The sequence below is a fragment of the Fundulus heteroclitus genome, chromosome 16 (assembly GCF_011125445.2).
Source record: "Fundulus heteroclitus isolate FHET01 chromosome 16, MU-UCD_Fhet_4.1, whole genome shotgun sequence".
Classification (NCBI taxonomy): domain Eukaryota; kingdom Metazoa; phylum Chordata; class Actinopteri; order Cyprinodontiformes; family Fundulidae; genus Fundulus; species Fundulus heteroclitus.
Genome location: NC_046376.1, coordinates 3,075,841 through 3,097,878, shown reverse-complemented (window position 1 = coordinate 3,097,878; position 22,038 = coordinate 3,075,841). Strand labels below are relative to the sequence as shown.

The following is a 22,038-nucleotide window of genomic DNA, read 5'->3' as shown; positions in this document are numbered from 1 at the left end:
AAATTATGGTGAAACGAGATCCGATTGGGCCCGGCTTCTTAAGAACCGGGTCAGGGAAACGGCTCCCTGGAGGAATCTGCAGCTCCTGGATCAGCTGCTGGGAAGACGCGGAGTCCCAGGAATTATTCAGGGTCAGGTTCCCTCACGGCGCGCCTCTCCGGGGGCGCCCGGACCTTCCTGTATATCTGCATGTGTATATTTATTCCCCCGGAGAGCGCTCCGGTTTCTGGACAGAACCGGTAACTTTGTGCTTCTTTGATTTAATTCCTCTTAGCAGGTGCTTTATTAGGAGCTTTGTTGTTTTCGTTGTGGTTCTGTTTCTTCTTCTGGAGTGGAGAAAACGTCTCCGACTGTTCCCTAAAACCCGTAGGATCGTTTCCGTGTGGAGAAAATAGGAAACTTTGCTGCTTCTCTGTTAAATTTGTGACTTTAAAATATGAAACGGGTCTCTGAGGCGGTGCGACCTGAGCTGATGAAGGCCAGGAGTTTCTCTTCTCCTCAGAAAGCCGCCGTGTTTGGGTCGAATCGGGTTCCTGATGGATGGGCTGAGGTGTTCTGGACGGAGAACGTTAGCCCCGGCAGATGCTTCAGAGACGAGCTCAGAGGGAAACGGCTGATTTTTCTCATGACCAGTCGGCCCGGTTTCAGACGAGATCCGGTTCCTTTAACCGACCAAAACCGTTGCTGCTCTCAGTGAGAAGAGGAAGAACCCAGTTTGACCCGGTACCGCGTGAGCCCGGCTCTGTTTCTGGACGCGTTAGTTGGTTCCAGGTTAGAACCCGTGTTCCCCGCCCTGAGATCAGCCCAGGTAGTTTAGACCCTTTCCTCCTTATTAAAGATCCGACTTGATGTGTTGATTATTCTGAATATAAAACTGATGTTTCGTCCGTTTTTAGCTGAAAGCGTTCTCCTTTGTTCTGTTTTTATTTGACTTGTGTTCCCGACAGATACTTGAATTTCTTAAAACCTGTTTAGACTTAAAGTAGTGAATGATGGTGAATAAATAAATGGACACTGGATCACATGGTTCTGATGCGTCTGGCCGTCTCGTCTGTTCAGTAGAGCGACGCGTTTCAGCCGTTATGATCCTGGCTGCTGAATAAAAACCAACGTTCTCAGTAAATTAGAACATTAGCGCCTCTAAACCAGCGGTTCTCAGCCCCTGATCCATTATCCCGGTTCCTTACCGACCGCAGGCCACTGGCACTGATCATCATCATCATCATCATATGGCCGTTATTGTTTCTGTATTAATCGTCAAAAAGCTCGTCCCTGAATGACAGATTTAATAATAATAATAATAATAATAATACATTTTATTTCAAGCGCCTTTCAAAACACTCAAGGTCACTGTACATGTAAAAACAATAAATGGTAAAAGCAGTCGTCATAATTAAAAGAAACAACACAAATTACACAGAGGAAAGTCGATTTATTCGTTTATTAGGGAACAAAAAAATTTGAAATTAAATTTATTTATATTAGAACAGCTATTTAGTTAGTCTCTAGACATTTTCTGTCCCTACCATGAAGTTTTAAATAAAACATGCACAAAATATAAAAACATGCCTGTTTATATAAATTATGGTTGTCTTGACACAAAAACGAATCGGAGCTTAAAGTCATTCCTAAATATTGTTTAAAATACCAAATAGCTCTTGAATGTCCCCAAAAATGTCTTTTTTATTGTTGTCCCTCCCTCATGAGGACCAAGTTAGAAATCAAACAAAGCCTAAAATAAATTTTAAATCAGATTGTGTGATATCCGAACCGTTACTAGAACCTTCTTAGCCACCTGGAGGAAAAAACACTAGGTTGTGTATTTACACTTTACTGTCCCAGTTATGTCATAAATTACAATAAAATGTAAAGTGTCTCTTCAGCCCTGTTACTCTAATTTTAATCCTGTTACCAAATAAATTCTTATTATAATGATCTTAAAGGATTTCTCAGTGGAAGAGGCTTTAATCTATCGTCCTTCTAATAATTGAATAACTACATAATTTGAGCTGATATGGAAAAATAAATGTTCAAATTGGTAAAAAATATCATGTGACACCTAAAAACATGAGTACGAGTAGATAAAAGGTCATTCAAATCCATATCAGTAAGATAATATATGAAATTAAAATCTTATTTAATTCTAAAGGATTTTGTTGTGAAATGTTTTTGAATTATATGTTTTTCAGGTGCAGGAGTGTTTGAGCCAAAAAACGGCTCCAACATGAATTGTGTCATAAAAACTGTGGAGTTGATGGCTGAGCTGGACGAATTATGTATTAAGTTTATATTTAACACATAAGAAGTAAAGAAATTAATAATCAGCATTTCAGAAATACTGGGGCCTAAAATTGTCCTCTGATCCTGGAATGACTCGATGTTTAGTTAGCAGCAAGCTAACTAAATTAGCCCGCTGAGCTAATGTGCTACTAGCGGGTCAGCGGAAGTGGACTACCAAAATAAAAGCTGCGTGCTGCTACCGTAATGACTGTAGTTGTGCTCAGCGCAGGTTCTGTGCGGCTCGCCCCGCGTTAAGCCGCGTAGCTGCAGAGGAACAGCAGCCATGATGAGACGTTATGAACGGCTGATATCATCCAGCAGTTCAGACGGCAGGAGCAGCTTTTATTCTGGTAGTTTCTGCCATTAGACATATTTAACAAACTGCTTTTAATGTCCACATTTCTTCTCCAGTAAAGATGCTGAACGATTGAATCAGGAATCTTTATTGTCATCAAGTGTTGCCATAATGACATTTCAGTCACAAGGCATGAAGTTCCCCCTGAAACCAGAAGATGGCGCTGAACCTCCTGAGGATTAAAGCATGCAGGGGTCTTCAACATAGACATATAGGTAAATGTATATGTCAGTGGTCTTTTATGGAGGACCAAGTCTTCCATATTTAAAAATAAATACATAAATAAATAAATGCTCAATAAATAAATAAGCATACAATTAATTGCCACCAAATTAATAAATGTAGGTAGAAATTAAATTATACAGTGAGACATAAATGTATATATCTCTTTTAATTAGCTTCTTTATTTGCCTTTGTAATAATTACCTTATTTATTTATTGTCCGTTATAATCTTCAACTTTATTTATTAATTACTTATTTTTTTAAGTATTTATTTATGTGCATGTTATAATATTTTTGTCTGTTTTATTCTTCCTTTGTGTTTTTTTACCCTATATATTTCTGCGATGCTATTTATTTCTGCCTGTCGTTTTTACGTTTCTGCCTGTTCTTTTTAACGGTGGTAACTTTAATAAGTTATCTATGGTTAGATAAATATATTCCATAATATAATTTTAGGTCACTTTTAAAGTTTTATTATTTTTCATAAATGATTGTTTTCTTTTCATCACTGAAACATGAAAACAGACTGATGTGAATCCTTCCAAGATCTCAGAGAACCTTAAACTTATGGAAAAGCCCAAGATGGAGTTTAAAATCCTCCTCATTTATTTCCCTTTTGTTATTTTATGCTTTATTATATTTTTACTCTCTATTTCCAAGCAGCGTCCATCTTGGTGTAAACTTTACCTTCAGTGGAACCTCCCAGCAGGACCACAGCGCCCCCTGCTGTCCTCTGAACAGTATTTACACCCCTAAAAGTATTCACACCCTCCTACAGAAATCAACACGGTCGTTTGGAGACGTTTCTGAACCCAGAAGGTTCTGCTGAGGCCCGGTTCTGCCTCCAGGTGTGTGAGGCTGCAGCAGGAACCGCTGGATCCGGTTCTGCTGGTTCCTGGGCCAGTTCTCACTAATTGGGTCCTGGACTTCAGTTGGAGGACATATGGGAGCCATTTGTTCCACCTGAGGCAGCTGAAGGTGAGGCGTGTTTTTTATTTTTATTTTTAGGGTTTTATTTCTCATTTTATTTCTGTTGTTGTTTTAGTGGATTAATCTGTTATTTTAATAAAGAACCGTTTTATTATTTTGGTCCTGCGGTGGTTAAAGAGAAATAAAGCCGGTACTGTAGCCTCTAGGATCCAAACTGAAGCCCAAAGCTAACAGAACCTCCAGCGGGTTTCGGGTCCAGCCCGGTCCAGCAGGTTCTAGATGTTTCTTAAACAGGCCCAGGTGTGCTGGACCGGCTCTCCAGAACTTCTGCAGGCTTCACTGACTGGGTCATCATCACACCTGCTCTAAGAGGTCCGGACCAGAACCAGAACCCGAGCCCGTCTCTGATGAAGGATCAGCTGGGCGGTCCACCTCCCAGGTTCTGGGTCAGAACTTTAGTCCAGACTCCCAGTTCTGCTGCAGATGTTTCCTCTCCTTCAGATCGCTCACATGTCTGTAGAGAAGTTCTGGAGAACGGATCCAAACCTGGATCAGCTGATGACCCGGTGCGTCTGCAGAACCGGTCCTGATCCTCTGGTTAATCTCAGCCTCCTCCCCGTCACCACACCTCCTCACAGGTGGCTGCAGGAGGCTCCGCCCCCCTGATCCTCCTCTCTGAGCTCCTGCTGACCCGTCCACACTCTCCTCTCCTCTCGGTCCGATCAGCGATGCTGGGCCCGCTGGCTGCCGGCGCCGTCTTCTTCCCGGGCCTCTTCCTGGTGTCCAAGGGAGCGCTGAGAGTGCTGCTGGGATGGAGCGAGGGCGACGCGGTGCTGGTATCCACACGGTAACTCACTCACGGCTGGGTCTGACCCGGGTCTGGACAGAACCTGCCTGGTTCTGGACAGATTTCTGCAGAATCCTCCAGCTGACTGGGTTTGGTCCTGGTTTGGGTCTCTGAGGTCCGGTTGGGTCTGAGATTGTTGTTCTGATTTCTCACTGCAAAAACGGAACTTAAAATAAGTAAAATGTTCTTAAAGTTAGTGTATTTATCCTTGATTTGAGCAGGTAAATAAGATTATTTGCCAATGGAATGAGTATTTTTACCCCTAAAATAAGATAATTAGACATCCTGCACTTGAAATAAGACGATGGAGATGAGTTGTTCCTATTTTAAGTGCAAAAATCTTATTCCATTGGCAAATAATCTTATTTACCTGCTCAAATCAAGGACAAATACACTAATTTTAAGATCATTTTACTTATTTTAAGTTCTGTTTTTGCAGTGCTGCTTTGTCTCAGTTTGGGACTCTCTGTTGTTCTGGTTCTTTCCACCAGTTGCTTAGGGTTCTGGTTCTGGTTCTGGTGTTGGAGAATAAAAGCTGTAGCTTAAAAATCGCTCCCTGTGTGACGTTGGTCCGGGTGGTCGTAGTTCTCTGCCCCTCCCCCTCCTGTTGCTGCACACTGCTGCTCAGCTGGCTGAAAGCCGGCTGCCTCTGTCGCTCATTCCACCGTTAAAATGTCTGTTTTACACGTTTATCGTCATTAAGAACGAGGCAGAAAAAAGGTGCAGACATAAAGTTAAATTACGACATTAACAGTAAGTATTGCATCTATTTTCTCATAAACTGTTTTCAGTGTTCTGGTCCATTTTATTGGCAGTTATTTCAAGTCTGAACGCACATTTATTTAACGGAGAACGGAGGAACCAGAAAACTTGGTTATTAAAATGAATCATTTCAAGCTTTTGCTGGAGGAAAACAAATCAAATAAGGGAAGCTGGACCCGGACTGACTGGACCTAGAACTGAATCCAGAACCTGTAGCTGTGGAGCAAACGTCTCAGACATCATCAGCGAGACGCTGAGGAAGCAGCTCCGCTTCAATCAGCGCTCAGAATAAATCAGTGAAATGTTCTGGTCGTGTCTGTTGGTCCAGAAATCTGGGAATGTTGGGTAATAATCAAGGAATAAGTCACTGTGATGAGGAGTGGAGGACCTGCTGCTGACCCAGAACCCAGAACCTGACCCAGAACCCTGGTCCTGACCCAGAACCCTGGTGCTGACCCAGAACCTGACCCAGAACCCTGGTCCTGACCCAGAACCCTGCTGCAGACCCAGAACCCTGGTCCTGACCCAGAACCCTGGTCCTGACCCAGAACCTGACCCAGAACCCTGGTGCTGACCCAGAACCCTGGTCCTGACCCAGAACCCTGCTGCTGACCCAGAACCTGACCCAGAACCCAGAACCCTGGTGCTGACCCGTCTGTCTGTCCTGCAGCCTGGTGTCGTCTCTGCAGGCCGTCATGGCCTCGTCAGCCGGGTGGATCATCTCCTCGTCCTGCAGGGACGTGATGGAGGACAGGTGAGGACCTGCTGCCTCGTTTCCACCTTTATGTCGTTGACTTCCCAGATTCATGCAGAAGAATCTGACGTTCCTGGTTCCGTTGGGAATATCTGAACAGAACCAGAACCTCCTCTGAGGAGAGCAGACCCGAGGCTGTCGCTGCGGTTCCGGTCAGCCTGTAATCTGATTACCAATCTGAGGTTAATCTGAGCCGCGGCGCAGCTGCAGAGTTATTTCAGGCGGTTGGTGATCCTCCTCGCTGAGCATGCTGGGAAAATGGGAGCGAGCGCTGATTTCCCAGTCAAAGTGGAGCGCTGGTCCGGCTCCCATTTGCTAATCAAATCACAAGGAACTCTGGGAAATGTCAGCCCAGCTGCAGAGAGACGTGGTGAAGAAAGTCTGCTTTTCTGTCTCTACTGCTAAAACTAGTGCTGTCAAATGATTAAACGTTTTAATCATGATTAATCGCATAATTTCAATAGTTAACTCAAGATTAATCACATATTTTATTTTTTTATTTCTGAAAGTATAAAAGCCTATTTGGGCATTTTAATATGCAATTTTGCAATAAATGACACTAATAAAACACATGCTTGTACAAAAAATATTTTATTTTTTTTATTTTTCAAGCACTTTTCAGAATTGGAATGAAAACATCCTGGTGCCATAAAATGTTTAACTCTGGACTATAATGGCTAAATCACTAATTATAATGCACTGATGTTTACACAATGTGTAAATAAATAAATATTTCATGCCAAAATATTTTTTGCCTCTTAGATAGACATGGTAATAAGCATTTACATATTAAGTAATACTAATTTTACATTTTAATAAAGTTTTGTTAATTTTTTCACTCTCTCACACACATGTAATCCTGAGCTTTCACACCAACAACAATAATTTATTTTTTATTGTTGCATTCTGTTTATATCCACATTCATACAGTTTAAAGCCTGGAAAAAGGTTTTAAATTTCCACGTCATTCCAGAGTCTTAAACTTTGCTTAAACTGGCCAGGAGCTTAAAAGCCTTGAAAGAGAAATGTTTAGCACAGATTCATGTCCTGACACTATAACTCCAGGTACTTTATTTGTTAACGTGATTCAGCCTTAGTTTGTCAAATTCAGAGACAACAAATTAATAAGCATTAACGTGGTTTATGGGTTGGGTTTCTGCAACGTTATCAGCGTGTAAAAAAATAAATAATAAAAAATCATCTTCAGAACCAATCTCTGCTGAAAATGGTGATCTGCACCACGTAATCTACTTTCAGCAGTCATCACTGGTTATTGCAGAAAACCTTCTGCCTTTACTCCCTCTGCTGCTACGTCAGGATGCGCTGCAGCGCGTAATGAGGCGGAGGATATTTCAGCTGGTCATTAGTGCGGCAGCTTCACTTATTTTAGAGCCAAATAAGCGATTTCACTTTCAGAAATAAGCCCAAAAGAACTGCAACCTGCATCTCATGAAATTTACAAGCAACTTTAGAAAAAAAGAAGCCCAAAGTTGCATAAAATAAGCAGATTTGGCGACAGTGAGCGCGGGTCTGTTTAGCTTTCTTGGAACTACGGAAAGCGGCGAGGGTAAAAAAAAACCGCAGTTCAGAGACGCTGCTGGAAAAAAAACATTAATGCGATTAACGCGCGTCAAAAAAAATGTCGCTGTTATTGTCCAACAAGGTTAACGTGTTAATAACGCGCTACTGTTTACTTCTAAATCTCTGCCGCACCTAAAACTGTAATTTAACTTCTACTGCGATTTACAAAAGCTGTACAAAACGAAATTTCGTTCTGTACACACTTTGTGCATACCGAATGACAAATAAAGTTGTCTAAGTCTAAAACCGACAGTCCTGGTTAAAACACAAATAAACCAAAAATAATAAAGACAGACGTAAAATCAGAACAAACGGAGGAGCCTGTGTTCAGTGGTGTGAGACGGTTCTACAGTTCTCCTGTTTTTAATCTGATTACCGATGGAACCGGGAGTCTGAGGGTTCTGAATGGACCCGGTCCAGCCAGCCTCCATGTTTCTGACCAGCCGGTACCGGACGTCTGTTTCTCCTCCCCAGACACTGGCTGACGGAGGCCTACGTCCTGTTCGCCACGCCGTACTTCGCCTACGACGTCTTCGCCATGTTCCTGTGTCACTGGCACAAGCAGCAGGTCAAAGGTCACGAGGAGGCGGGGCCTAACGGCGGCGCGGTGCGAGCGGCGCTGTCGGGTTTCCTGCGCAGAGAGGTTCTGATGGTGCTGCATCACGTCTTCATGGTGGCCTTCTGCTTCCCTGCCTCTCTGGTAACTACGGCTCGGTTCTGATGTTTCCTGCGGCGCCTGCTCCAAAATCATCCAGAACCCGTCCAGAACTCCAGAACTCCAGAACAAAGTAAATTTATGAATCTGGACTTAATCCCAGTCCAAAACAAAAACTCTGAACAGGGTCAGAACCTGTTGGGAACCACTTCAACTCTGAAACCCAGACTAATCCAGACCCGGGACCAGCACCGGTCCAAAAGCCAGAATAAAATCCGGTCCATATCAAAGGCCCAGTTCACGTCTAGAGCTGGTCTGAACCTGGCCCAAATGTAGCCAGGTCCAATCTTAAGGTCAGAACCAGCCCATCAGTTCAGAAAGCACAGGAACCAAACTAGGTAACTAGTTAAAAAGGTTCCTGAATCCTGGATCAGAACCAGTTTGGTTTGACTCAGAATAAAACCAAAGAAACCCGTTTAACTCGGGCCACAAAGGTTGAATCCAGCCCAAACCCGGTCCGAATTCAGCTCCAGAACCAAAAACAGTCCTTTGTTCAGCACCAGTTGAACTACTTGGATAAACGTGTTCTGGATCCAAACTGGTACTGAAGAAAATCTGCAGTCAGATCCACATTAAAGTTCCTCTCTAACTTCTTCTAAAATTCAGAACCAGTTACTCAGTTAAAAACAGACCAGAGCTAAGACTAAATCCAGAATCAAACCGGGTCAACAAATGTCAAAATGAACTGTAAGTCCACATGAGGTCCAATTCCTGCCCTGGAGTCCAGCTTCATAACCAAGAATTTGGTCCAAAAGCCCGGGTGACCCCTTGTTTGTTAGACCAGATCTACAAAAAAGACCCAGTTATAAATGTGTGATGATGAAAAGTTCTGAGTCCGGTTCTGGAGAGAGAGCGCGCTGTTCTGATGGGTCAAACACATTGACACCCCCTCTCTCTGTCTCCCCCTGCTGGCCAGCTGTGGCGGCGGGGTAAGGGCGACTACTTCCAGGGGGTTCTGTTCCTGGCTGAGCTCAGCACGCCCTCCGTCTGTCTGGGAAAGGTCCTGATCCAGGTAAGCCTCCAGGTGTTCTGGACCCAGTCACTGTGGTAGATTGTCGTGGTTCCGACCCAGATTCTGAGGAGATCCAACAGAGCCGAGCGGAGTTTATTACTCTGATTACTTTTCTCTTATGCTCATAATTTGTTGCTCTTCATGGTGGACTTCATTTAATTTAAATTTAATTTATATAGCTCTAATTAATATCATTTAATCTCAAGGCTCTTTCCAAAGTCAGACTCCATCAGATCCTCCAGGTTGGTGAGAAAGTTTCCTCTCTAAGGAAACCCAGCAGATTGCATCAAGTCTCTCCAAGCAGCATTCACTCCTCCTGAAAGAGCGTAGAGCCACAGTGGACAGTCGTCTGCATTGTTGATGGCTTTGCAGCAATCCCTCATACTGAGCATGCATGAAGCGACAGTGGAGAGGAAAACTCCCCTTTAACAGGGAGGAGAACCTCCAGCAGAACCAGAACCAGGCTCAGTGTGAACGCTCATCTGCCTCCACCCACTGGGGCTTAGAGAAGACAGAGCAGAGACACAGAAAGCACAGAAGCTCACATTGACCCAGGAGTACTTTCTATGTTAGAGAAGACAGAGCAGAGACACAGAAAGCTCAGAAGCTCACATTGACCCAGGAGTACTTTCTATGGTAGAGAAGACAGAGCAGAGACACAGAAATAAAGAAAAAGCTGAATTAAAGTTAAGCTGTAAGCAGAATAAAAAGAAGTTAGTAGAAAGAGGAAAGAAATATTAAATAATTATTACGTTATAATAAAGCAGATAAAACAGGTTAAACAGAACAAAGACAGCCATTTACAGAACAGAGCTGAACCGGACCGTCTGAGTTGGACCGCGGTACACGGACGGGTTAAACACGAGAACACCGTCAGATCTGCAGCTGATGTAAAGTTCTGAGCATAAAAGGATCACGGAACATCAGCGGATGCAGACACTATGGTTCTGGTTCTGGTTCTGGTTGTCCACTGGAGCCTCAGAGAAGCAGGTCCTCTACATGCAGTCCTCGTTGTTGCCACCAGGGGGCGGTGTGACCCAGCTGCATACAGCAGCAGGACAGGCGGGACAGATAGAACTCCAAACAGAACCAAGGTTCTGCTCAGGCAGAAGGAAGCCAGAGTCCGCTGTTGCTTCAGAACCAGATTCATCTGAACCAGATGGGCATGGTTCAGCTCAATCTGGATCGGGTCAGACTGGTCCTGACCCGGCTTGGTTACCAGAGAGGAAACCCACCTGACTGACAGCAGAACCGCTCTGATCGTTTAAGCTGCTTCAGAACCCGAAACACGTGGAAATGTTTCAGAACCTCTGAGTCTGCTGGCTGAAGCTGGTTCTAAATGTTTCCTCCAGAACTTTAACCTCCTTTTATTGCTAGTTGCTGCCGTTTCAGAACCAGGTCCAGAACCAGAACTTCAGGTTCAGGTTAGATGATTCCAGGTGGCTCCTTCCACAGTTCAGTCTGGTCCAAACAGTTTTCCTTTCTGTGTGACCCGTCAGTACCAGAAGCAGAACTCGGTGCTGCACAAAGTCAACGGCGTCTTCATGCTGCTCAGCTTCTTCAGCTGCAGAGTGCTGCTCTTCCCTTACCTGTACTACGCCTACAGCAGGTAAACACACCTGTCCTACTGACTCCACACTGTCAGCAGGTTCATGTTGCAGCAGATTTCAGAACCAGAACCTGTTACCGTTTCACCTCGGATCAGGAGATTCTGTCTGTACAGCTGAGACGAATAAGATCAGGACCAACAGGAGGTCTTCTTCTGTTTCACTGCTCCTGAAATAATTATAAATTCTAACTATAAAATTATTATTATTAATAAAACATTATTATTGTTATTACATTATTATTATTAATAATAGTACATTATTATTATTAATAATACAAAAAAATAATTAACAGTAATAATAATATTAATAATACCAGTAGTAATAATAATAATAATAATATTTTTCGTTATTAATATTATTGTTATTAATATTATTGTTATTATTATTGATGATGTTATTGTTATTATCAATAATACTAATAATAACAATATCAATAATAATAATAAGTTTTTATTAATATATTTGTTAATAATAATAATAATAATTGTATTATTATTATTATTATTAAAAATAATACAGTATTATTAATAATACATTATTATTATTATTAATAATAAAACATTATTATTATTATTATTATTATTATTATTATTATTATTATTAATTGATTCTGTAATTGATTCTGGTGATCCAGAGTCTTTTAGGCTCCAGTTGTGGTCTGTAGAATAAAGCAGCCATGACCACAGCGCCCCCTGTCTGCCGCTGCAGGTACGCCTCCATTCCTCTCCTCCGGGTCCCCCTGGTGGCCCCCTGGCAGTGTAACCTGGGGGCCGCCCTGCTGTGGCCCCTGCAGCTCTACTGGTTTACGCTGATCTGCAGAGGAGCGCTGCGGCAGTCGGGTCGGCGCCAGAAGCCTCCAGGAAGCTGACGGCCGGACGCTGATGGAGGAGCAGGAAGGTCCGGACTGTCGGGACCGACCGGGCTGCTGGGTCAGAGATGGAAAGGTCCAGACAGGAGAAGGTGACCTGGTCAGAGAGGTTCCACCTTCAGAACCCGGACTTCAGGGACCGGTGGTCCAGGAAGAACCTGGAGAGAACTCTGAGCTGATCCAAACTTCACCTGAGATGGTTCTGCTGATCCGACCCGTTGAAGGAGCTCCTTAGAGGATCTGCGTGCACCTCTGCTCGTTTCTGTCCAGAGGACCAGAACAATGGTCCATCTGAGGCGTTCAGACCCAATCTGGTTCTGGTTCTGTGCCGCTTAAACCCAGAACAGCTCAGACTCAGCAGAACTGGGCTTAGATGAACCAGAACAGGTTCTGGTTCAGTGGATTTGGGTCGGTTTCAGGACTTTCTGGTCTGTTGTCCATCAAAATGCTTCACAGCGTTCCTCTTCATCCAGGCGGTGCAGCGAAGGTCTTAGAGGTCCTGATCTTCTCAGACCTGCACCTCCACCAGGAAACCACCGTCGCCCCCTGCAGGCCGGGGCCAAAATGACCGTAACGTTTTAAATAAAGGGACTCTGCCTCCTGCTGCTGCCTCCGCGTCTTTTATTGGGCTTTAAATGATCCTGATGGAGAGAACATCTGGAGAACATCTGGAGAACAGTCTCCACCAGGTTCAGAGGCATGAGGACAGGTTGACGGGATGTTCTCGGGTTCTTCTGCTCTGGTTGGTTCTGACTCTCAGGTGTTCTTCATGTCTTTCTATAGCTGCTGTCCAGTAGAACCCCAGACGCTGGTTCTCTCTCTGCTCGCCTCACCAACCGTCGCAGAACCGCTGTTGATCAGAACATTTTCATTTAGATCTGTTGAACTTTAGTTAATATGTTCCTTTACCTCCTCAGACCAGAATCTACATCCTGGCTCTGGTTGTGAGCCGTGGTTTACGTGTTCTGTCTCATTTGGACCGATCATAAAACAGGTTTGTGTTCTATTTAAACCAGGGGTGTCAAACTAATTTTGGTTTAGGGGCCGCATTCAGCTTAATCTGATCTCAAGAGGGCCACACGATTAAACTCATTGCAAGATTAAATAGAACTAATAAAAGTGGACTTGTTGTTGATTTTTATATTAAATGAATTTCACTTTTACACAATATATTATGAATACCCTCAGCGTTTTTAAGAAAGTGTGTGCAATTTCAACAATACTTTTACTCAGTTAAACATTTACTTGTGTATTATGCATAAGAACTGATCACAGTGATTGGACAATGTTGAAAAACATTTATTCAAATTTTTTGGAACTTAAAAACACTGTCCTGCATGACAAAATACATCAAACAGATAAAAATTAAGAAATGATTTAAAATCAATTTTCCACATCTGAAGCTCAGGGCTACAATCTGCTGATTAAAACACAGCGCCCCTTGTGGACAATATAGGAACTGCAGATTTTCAATTAAACAAAGTACATGTTTTTTTTTTCAATAATTGTTTTATCATTCTCTTCCTTTTATCTCCTCTTTCTTTCACCTTTTCTTTTTTCTTTTTCTTCCTTTCCTCTCCTACTTTCCTATTGTAGTGTCCATATCATTTGAGATATTCCCCGCATGAATTATAATAAAACTATTCACATTCATAAATCAAGCGGAGCACTATGGCAAAAGCAGTACAGCTAATCTGATTTATTATTTTTTTTTGTTGGAATAATGATAATGCATTTAGCCACCCGGCCGGACTAAATTGTTCGGCGGGCCGGAACCCTGATTTAAACTGTTGTAGTTCTCATTAGCTGAAGCTTGTGGTCCAGCTTTACCTGCTACTGTTCTACTACAGGTTCTTCCTCTCAGTTCCTTTCAGAACTTTGAATCGTCACTGAAATGTTCTGCTCTCCTCTCACAGCATTTTTCACCAAGAATCAGACTAAAATTCTAAGATTTTTCTTAGAGTTTTACCTCAGTGGGATAAAAGTTCTTCACAAATTATCTCAGGCCTTCAGAGAGCTGCTAAAGTGGAAAATGTCAGAGAGGACGACTTTTAGAGCCTCAGAGTGAAGCAGGAAGATGGAGGAGACGGAGAGAGCTGATTGGCTGAACAGCGGAGGGAATGATCACATAAACATCTTTAATAACCATAGAATTATTAATATGCAGCTAAAATAACCTTTATCACCTCCATAGAGAGAAATTAATTAGTTACAGTAGGCCGACGGGTTTAAGGTGCAACTCTAGTGACGTAATTTTACAGAAGATAAATAATAGGAAAAATGCTGAATAATCACAAATAAAAAGTGGAGAAATTTACAAAGAATAATTATAAAAGAGGTGAGAAAGTATTTCATGTGTAGCATGGTAATGTCTGATCCGGGTCCTCTATGGCAGGCCAGTTTATCATAAAATCAGCTTCTTCTGACTATCCCTAAATACAGTTAAGATACCAAAAAACAAGTTTTGACTGGTAAAAACTACATTCTGACTATCCTGAATGGTGCTTTAAGATATCTGCATTTATATTCTGACTAGTAAGACAAACGATTCAAGATATCTTTAATCACATTTTGGAGAATCAAAATGCCCTTAGAGATCTCACATGACGTCACCTGATTGGTCGTTTGAAGGGTCACACATATGGAATTATAATTAAGATATCTTAAACTTAATTATGACGAGTCAAAATGACATTTTTAGATATCTGGATTCATTCTTGTTTCTTAATTCATGTTGAGCACGAGCTGCAGCTCTAAACATGGTTAAAACAGGAGAATTAGCGCTGGACATTCCTGACATTGATGACCACTGAATAGCAAATGCCAGTAAAGATGCCTTAAACTTTCCACCTAAAATGCTACATAAATGCCGTGTTTTGACTAGTCAGAATGATAATTCAAGATATCTGAACTACAAAGGCTGTCTAGATTAAAAATAGTCAAAATATCTCTGATTCTTTTTGAGATATCTTCAAAAGAATTTTGACTAGACAAAAAGACATTTCTAGATCTAAAACATAGTTTTGCCTAGTCATTATTTGCTTTTAACATATCTGTAATTAAATTTGCACTAGTCAAATCTTAGTTTAATATATCTTAAAATACATTAGAGATATCTTGAAAAAAAAAGGTAATTTGAGATACCTTTAATTGGAATTATGATTAGTCAGATCAAAAACCGAGAAATCTCAAATTTACCTTATGACTAGTCATCATTTAATTGTTAATATCTGAAATATACCTTTAAGATTGTAAGTAATGTGTTGTAGATATCTTAAATTAGAGCCTCCATACAAACAAATGGTACATGACATCATTAGGACAAGTCAGAATGTAATTAAGATATCTGTATTTATATTTTGCCTAGTCAAAATATAAATACAGATATCTTAATTAACTATTATGTCTAGTTAGAAATCTATTTAAGATATCTGGAACGCAAGTGAGGTGAAGCCGATTTTATGTTAAATCGGCCTGCCATAGCCCTACAGGCAGCCCTCTTTTTGAGCTCCTCTCCAGTTCCTTCAGAACCTTCTGAAGAGGATCAGAAGGAACGCTCTCAGCATTTGCTACCAGTGACGTTTGGAGATGTTCTTCTGTTCTCCTCTCAGGTCTTCTGGAAAGGTTCTCCTGCTGGTACCTTGAGAGGAACCAGCCCTCCTGAAGGCAGCTGAGTGTTTAGATGTAGTTGACAGCTGGTTATTTTCTTATAGTTTAAATTAATAAGTTATTAGTCACCATGGCAACTACCGTCTTCTTCTTCTGGTGTTTTATGGCGGTTGGCAACAAACTTTTAGCAGTATTACCGCCACTAACTGGTATGGAGCGGGGTTCTTGATGATCTATCTATCTATCTATCTATCTATCTATCTATCTATCTATCTATCTATCTATCTATCTATCTATCTATCTATCTATCTATCTATCTATCTATCTATCTATCTATCTATCTATCTATCTGTATTCTACTCATTTATATACATTTATATCACACCTTCTATAATCAAATTCTATGAAATAATTTAGTTTTCTTTAAATATTGAATAATTATATGTTTACTCCCCAAATGCTTCCTCAAAATATCTAATAAATTAACCTTTTCCTTTATACGTTTAAACTCTTTCCTCATATATCTTCTCTCTCTTTCACATTTATTGCATTCTAATATAACATGTTCTACTGTTTCATATTTTCCACAATAATCACAATTGCCGGTATTATGCTTCTGAATTTTAAAAAGTGTATAATTAAGTCCTGTATGCCCAAATCTTAATCTTATTATCCTCTTTTCTATTTCGTCTTCCATTTCTTTTTCTCTTACTGTCTTCTGAATTTTATAAAACCATCTTCCTGTTTTTCCTTCATCCCACTTTTTTTGCCATTTTTCTATCAGTTTTTCTTTAATAATACTCTTCCTCTCAGCCTTATTTGTTTTAATTGTAAAATGAATAGGCTTTTAAATCGCCCTCTTTTCCATTTTATCTGCCCTCTCGTTTCCTTCTACCCCAATATGCGCTGGAACCCACAAAAATATAACTATTAAACCCATGTTTTGTATTCTGAATAATGTATGAAATATTTTTAATAAAATGTCCATCCTACTATCTGATTTTTTTATATTTCAAACTTAATGCAGAGCTTGAATCTGAACAAATTACTGTTTTTAATGGTTTGTCTTCTCCTGTGTATACTGATAATCCGTCTGTAATTCGGTTTCCCATTCTTATATTGAATTCTGGTACTACAAATGCTATTCCTATTTTTTCATTTATTTTTTATGCATCTGTATAAATTTCAATATATTGATAATAATTGTTTAAATGTAACTGTACTGAATATCTATCTATAATGTAGGATTTATTTTGTTTCTTTTCCATTATTGTCATATCTACTGTCGCTTCTGGTAAAATCCATGGTGGTATAATTCATATTGGTGTTGTTTGTGGAATTTCTAAATAATTTATTTTAAATTATTTTATTTTATTTTCAATTGTCCATCCAAAACTCCTCATTTCTTTATTTTCTTTTTACCAACATGGATTTAAAATTTCCCAAGTTGGATGATCTGAGTTATTACCTTTTAAATTCCACCAATAATTTATTTCTAGTTTTGTTCTTCTTAAATCTAACGGCATTTCTCCCATTTCTACTTCTATTGCTGCTGTTGGTGTGGTTTTAAATGCTCCAGTAAATAATCTTAATGCGTGGTGTTGAATAATGTCTAATTTAGCCAGATGTGTTTTAGCTGCTGAACCGTGCTGTCATATTTTGGATTATATTTCAGATTATTTATGTAATTTAGGTTCTTAATTCTCCAGCCTCTCCTCTTTAATCTGTATGACCATGAAAAGTTTCCAGAAAACATGTAATTCTCCTTCATTTCTTTAGTTGTTTCTTTCAGTCGATCATTTTTCATACATTTGTCCTTCAGTTGTTTTTCTCTAAAGTTTTCTGTGTAAAGCTTTTATCCATAAAGGCCGATTTAAAAAAGCTACGCCCAGGAAACGGGTTTAAAGTTTCAATCACTGAAGAGGTTTGATTAAAATCGTCACGTTCTCATTTCAGACACTTTTCATTTCTTCTTTCAGGCTCAGCTGCTGTGGAAATAAAAGGAATAAAAGAAACAAACCGACTCATGGAAGCAGTTCAGTTTTCTGGGATTTATTCAAGTAAACAGCATCATGAGAGCAGATCAGAAGTTTAAACATGTTTTATTCACTTTGCAGACATTTGTTCAGCCAACGGTCACCTGGGCCCAGTGAGACGTTCTGGTACCGTTTATATTTGGACGCTCAGATAAGAGATTTACACAAATTATTTAACAAACTTGTTCTTACAGAAAATAATCCACAGAGAGAGGAGAATTTAAACTGCTGCTGCTGTTGGTAAAGAACAGGATCATCAGCGTAGAGCTGCAACAAACCTCCAACAATCAGGAAACAGTTTCAGCTGATGGACACGAAGATAACTCAGTATTTCCAGGGCGGTCCAACATACCAGAACCAGGACATTCAGAACCAGAACACAGAAACTGCTTCAGCCAAAGTGGCAGATTTATTTTAGAAATCTGAAAAATATCAGTGGGAACTTTTAGCATTTGAGTCATTTTCCTGTTTCTTGTCTCCATCCATGCAGCGGACGTCCACAGAACCGGACCTCCCAGATGTTTGGACCCGTTGGAGAGAAACGGGTCGAGTTCTGCAGTTTAGCCTCTGCCGGTCCATTTTTACACATTTTGTTCTGTTTTTATCGTTCTCACTTCCTGGTTCTGGGTTCTTTATCTGCATTTAATCGTTCCTGTTTTATTATATCGATGGTTTTATTGATTTTAACATTTGGACATTTTCTATAAATGTAAAGAAATGAATTATTTTTATCGTTAAATATGATGTTCAGAACCAGAACACAGAAGCCGGTTTAAAGATGAACGGATCATGAACAGCATCTACAGAACCTTCAGAATTAACGGCATTTGTTCTGATCCAGACTTTCCTGAAATGTCCAGAAATCTTTTTTGGACTTTGGCTGCTGGTTAGAAGACGTTTGGTCCAGACTTCTGAGGACTGAAAGGAACCGATCATCTCCTGCTGAAGCTGCAGCACCTGTCTCAGGTGGCTGCACCTGTTTCTCTGGGAACTAGCGCCCCCTGCAGGCAGGTCTGTACCAGCCTCACTGATCACTGATCTACATATTGGTGTTTTTTTTTTTTTTTGGTCCCGGGCCTCTGGGCCACTCCACCACCCCACCCCCACCTTACTGGGGGTGTCAGCTGACCTGTTTTTTTTTTTAATTGGACTTTATTATTTCTCACATTTCTTTATTGCAGCAGGAAACCACGACCAGGAAGCCAGATGATGGATCTGGACTTTGCAGACTGCTGACCTGAGGACGGAGGAACCTCCTGCAGGTTCTCCATCTTTGTTCATCCCTGAAGTTCTGGTTCGGTTCTTATTAAATGTTGACTTTAGGCTGATTTCACTTCATCATGAAGTTTTTATTTACGGCTATTTTTCAGCTTCATTTTCTTATTTTATTTCATCAGCAGTTTGAAGCTATTTTCAGACTTTTTTTCTGTTTTTCATACTTTTCTGTGTTTATTTTCGTCTAATTTGTGATTTTCTGGATCTTTTCCAGCTTGTTTGTTTCTTCGTTCAGCTCTTTGTGGTTTCGGTTTCCTCCGTTCTGAAGCCTTTTGGTTCTGTTAGTCTTTAAATCTAAAGCTTTGCTCTCATCTCTGTCGTGTTTGTGGTTGACTTATTCAACCAGATTCTTCACTCTGAGCCTCATTTCACTGCAGAGGTTTTACTGGAGTCATTTTCTCTTTAACACCAGAATGATCCAGTTTTACAGCTAACTGTTCAGAGGTTCTGCTGAATTTAAAACCAGGTTCTAGAGGTTCTAGAGCTAAAATAACTCTAATCCCGCCTCTGTAGCGCCACCAGGTGGCCGTGTTCTAAACCACATGAAGCAGAACAACAGGTTCCAGATACAGTTTTAGCCACAAAGCAATGAAAATGGTTTTAGATAACTGAATATTTAAAAGGTTAGATGCTTTTGTTAAACACATTTGTCTTTGCTGCTAAAACCACCAAGTGTCCTTCAGTCAAACATATTTAGATCATTTTTACATGAGATTGTTTTTCTGAAATACATCTTTTAACTCTTATTGGACCAGAACACCAGTTTTATTCACACAAAGCTGTATTTGCTGTTGACTTTCATTGATCACAGCTTATTATCCCACTTTTAATCATTTAACACCAGTTGTGAACAAGTTAAAACCCATTTTTCAAAGTTCAACACATTTTGCGCGTCTGAAACCTTTTTCTCTTAAACATTCTCCAGTTTTAACCAGATAAAAATTTACCTTTTTCCCTAATAGTTGGTTTAGAGTTTAACTGCCACATTAATCTGAAAATAAGGAGCTTTATATGCAGGGTTTGTTTTGTAGCATGAGAAATAACTTTTCTGTGGCTACTTCAGCAAATCTTCATCATTAACTTTTTCTCTTCTAAAATTAATTTTCATCCTCTCAGAACTTGATTCTTAATCTGCTGCATATAATCAATCAGGTTAAGTTTGACCCGTTATGATCAGATTTCCTGCAACACGTCTAGAACCTTTAAGGTGATGAAGAGCTTTAACACCGTGGAACAAGTTTAAATAAAACTCAGCCTGGGAAAAGATTGTTAGATTGCTTTCATTTTTAAATCTGCCAGAATAATAAAATCTGTACACTATATTTATTTATTATTTATTTATAACTCTGAAACCATCAGGCTCTTTAATCCCAAGCATTTTATTTCCCACCAGATCTGCAGTTTTTCTGTGAATCAAAAAATAACCTTTTTCTCAAACTGGACTTATGCACAGAAGAAAAACCCAATTAAACCAAAGATAACACAGTTTGTATTTAAAACATTCGGTGATATTTGACCCTTTATTGAAACCAAGAGACTTTCATAGAAAATAAAGAGACATGTTTAATGTTCAGCTGAGTTTTAAGCACGTTTTAAGTTTAAATACCTGAAACATTTTACACATCGTTACCCACAGTGATTCTCTGATTAAAGAAATATCAGTTTTAAAACACCAGCTGTTGATACGGTTTGATAAAAATATTTTTTTTATACAAATAGGTCAATAAATTCAAAAAGAACATTTAAAGAGAACTTGTAGAAATATTTTTAAATTTTCATTGAACCATTTGGAGTTATTTAGTCTTTTAAATTGGTAACCATAACCTGATTAAAGAAACACCATTTTCAGTAAAAGCCACATTCCAGAGACGATGTTAGAATAAGAAGTGAGAATTTAATTAATCAGTTTTTCAACAAAAAAAGAAAATGCAAAAATGAAATGAAAGGCTTCTCTAAAAAAAAATAAGGTTCTTGTTAATTTGGCTCAATAATCCGATAACTCTGGATTAAAACAGGAAAAAGTTTGAGATGTATCAGATTGACTTTTTGTTGTAGAGGCTTTAGCTCATTAAAGTAAACATAAACAATCAGGTCTTCAACATCATTTGTAGGAGCAGATAAAACATGAAATATTTTCATTTTCATGGTTTGACTGAAGATTTTTTTGCAGCTTCAACTTTAGTTTGTGAAGAATGAAGAATGTTTGCAATTTGAAATTCTGACTTTAATGGAAAGATGAAGCCAAACAATGAGACCAGTTTTATCTTCTAATGTTTGACACGTAGCTTCTAGTTTCTGCGTGTAGCTTTTAACACCACAAGTTTCATTTTCAACCTTGTCTTCTGAGATTTTCTAATGAGGAAAACATGGAATTTAAAATATTAATAATTTGAGCACATAGCTAATTTTAGTCAGATTGATTTCATCAAACCTTTAGACCCATTAAACCAGAAACCTGTACGACCTGTTGGAGGAAATTTAGAAAGAAGCTCCTCTTTGTTAAACTGACTAAATGAAGCTGTTTGTCCACATCCCATAACTCCACTTAGAATATTGATTTACAAACCTTGATAACCAGAAAATACTTTAAAGTTTTGTGCAACTCTGTTTCTGATACTGGGAACTGGGAGCAAACGCACCAAACTTGGACCAAATGAACCTTTTTGAACACAACTTTGACTTGTGAGTCTAAAAGGAGGATGAAGACATGAGCAGGTTGACTTTAAGCAGTAAGCAGAGATTTAACATTTAACAGCTGCTATTGAAGACATGTTCAAACATTTGCCCTTGAGCAGGTTTTAGTGATTTAAGCAGTCAGCTGTAAGCAGCCTGTTTTACACACGCTTCATGTTCAATAGTTTTGCTTTTAGCTGGTTAAAAAAACGGAGCGCTGATTTTTCCCACCAGACACCTTAAAGTTTTCTCCAATCACATCTGTGAACACACGTTTAAATGATGCAGTGATTTAAGTCAGCTTAGTGGTAAACAGGAGCAGAGCTCTTTATCTGCTAAAATGCTTTCATGCCTCCAGTCTGAGCCACTTTCTAAAACCTCTCCACTGTTTTCCACACATCAAGTCTTGAATTGTTTTCAGCGGGATTGTCAACCTGTTGCTGATTATTTCTCAGACAGCAGCTGTTGCTCTGACCTTTTCAGCTTGAATGAGTCTGAACACAAATGG

The 22,038-nt window shown here is 39.9% G+C and overlaps 1 protein-coding gene across 2 annotated transcripts; it reads left to right on the top strand.

Annotated features, from left to right (window-relative positions):
• Positions 1-3,221: 3,221 nt before the first annotated feature.
• LOC105919096 (ceramide synthase) lies at positions 3,222-12,538 on the top strand. Of its 2 annotated transcripts, XM_036148644.1 has the most exons (7): positions 3,222-3,836; positions 4,515-4,635; positions 6,068-6,151; positions 8,207-8,432; positions 9,364-9,459; positions 10,959-11,068; positions 11,778-12,538. In XM_036148644.1, the coding sequence occupies exons 2-7, from the start codon at positions 4,517-4,519 to the stop codon at positions 11,935-11,937; spliced, it is 795 nt and encodes a 264-aa protein (XP_036004537.1). In that variant the 5' UTR covers positions 3,222-3,836; positions 4,515-4,516; the 3' UTR covers positions 11,938-12,538. The 2 variants fall into 2 exon arrangements, with proteins under 2 accessions (XP_036004537.1, XP_036004538.1); XM_036148645.1 differs by lacking the exon at positions 4,515-4,635.
• Positions 12,539-22,038: the final 9,500 nt, after the last annotated feature.